This window comes from Cyprinodon variegatus, unplaced genomic scaffold, assembly GCF_000732505.1.
Source record: "Cyprinodon variegatus isolate N-32 unplaced genomic scaffold, C_variegatus-1.0 Scaffold43, whole genome shotgun sequence".
NCBI classification, from domain to species: domain Eukaryota; kingdom Metazoa; phylum Chordata; class Actinopteri; order Cyprinodontiformes; family Cyprinodontidae; genus Cyprinodon; species Cyprinodon variegatus.
Genome location: NW_015150496.1, coordinates 1945839 through 1947376, shown reverse-complemented (window position 1 = coordinate 1947376; position 1538 = coordinate 1945839). Strand labels below are relative to the sequence as shown.

Genomic DNA, 1538 nt, shown 5'->3' with positions numbered 1-1538 from the left:
GATGGTCTCATGAGGCTAGTGCGGTATCGGCCGATACCGATACCATCTGTTTGAAATGAATGTGTGTGTATATATGAAGAACTGCATACTACTTGGATGTAAAATAATTGCCATCGTGGCTTTTTCAAGCTGCTGCCTACCTTTGTAAAGCAGGAAAAAGACTAATGCAAAGTGAATCCAGTAGAACTTTTTATTGCCTATCTGGAATGGGTGACAATAGTTGAAGAAACTTTTGTCTCTCAAAATGGTATCGGTACCCTATTTGTTGGTAGCTGCTGATACCGATAGCATTTTAGTGCTGGATCGGGGCCCCACCCAATACTGGTATCAGTATCAGTGCAACACTAGATTTAAGCAAAGATATGACTTCCAAAAAGTAAAGAAAAAAAAACAATCCACTGGACTTTGTTTCCAAGTTTGAAGACGTTTGGATTCCCATCCAGGAAGCTTTTTCAATTCAAAATGTCCAGAACAGTGTTGAGTTTGAGGTTTTATACAGTAGCCCAACAAAAACTTGTTTTTGTTTTGAAACATGCAAATTAAAACAGACGAAGGGGTCCACCCCTTTGGAAATTGAAAAAACTTCCTGGATGGGAATCCAAACGCCTTCAAACTTGGACACAAAGTCCAGTAGATTGGTTTTTAACTTTTTTTGAATGACTATGATCTTGATGATTAAGAATCTTCACCAACATACAGATATGATGTTTACAAAGTAAGCCTATTGTCCCATTCTGCAGCCCAGTGCTCCCTCCACCACACCTGTGAAATAGGCCAGAGGCTCAGCCAACCGGACAGAGAGGTGGGGATGCTAGGACTTCGTCTGCCCCCTTCCAGGGACAACACCCCGCCTGTCATGGACAATATCCTGCAGGAGGTGACGGCGATCCGGCAGTTCCTGGAAAAGAGGGACAGGTGTCGGGAAATCGCCAAAGAGTGGCTCCAGGTTGGCTACGTGCTGGACGTGCTGCTCTTCAGGGTCTACCTAGTGGCTGTGGTTGCCTATAGCATCACACTGGGCACTCTGTGGTCAGTTTGGCAGGTGGCCTGAGTTTCGCCCCTAGTCTCAGGGTAGGTGAATAACAAATAAGAATCACAGAGTAAGTGGTTTAAGTACATCAGATTAAAGGAGGCATTCACGAATAGGGAAATGACTCCTGTAGATGAGCCCTCAATGTAAATTGACCTAAATGTCCTCATAAACATTACATTTTAAGCCTAATTAAGTAGATTAAAGGCATATGACTAAAATAGGCTTTATAAGGAGCGGCAAAAAGCTTTCTAAGATTCTCAGATTGTCATTCCAGCCAAGTATTATTTCATTAAATATATAAGAAATGAAAATTCTATACATAGATATTAAATTGTAGAAAAACATCTCTTATATTTTGCAAAAAACGTATTGACTGAGAAACTACAGATTGTCTGATGGCAAATCATTCTTCTGGACTGCTTCCTGCATATACAGCATAGTTGCTTAAAGAAGAAGAAACTTTAGACGGGTGAAAAGACACAATGCATTGAGAGTTTCACACCAG

The 1538-nt window shown here is 41.2% G+C and overlaps 1 protein-coding gene across 1 annotated transcript in view; it reads left to right on the top strand.

The window, feature by feature from the left end:
- The window catches only part of LOC107081856 (5-hydroxytryptamine receptor 3A-like), a 15659-nt gene extending 14128 nt beyond the window's left edge, over positions 1 to 1531 (top strand). The window contains exon 7 of the mRNA XM_015370184.1: positions 741 to 1531. Coding sequence (XP_015225670.1) covers positions 741 to 1051 — 311 coding nt within the window. The 3' untranslated portion in view covers positions 1052 to 1531. The remainder of the gene's footprint in view (positions 1 to 740) is intronic.
- The last annotated feature ends 7 nt before the right edge of the window (positions 1532 to 1538 follow it).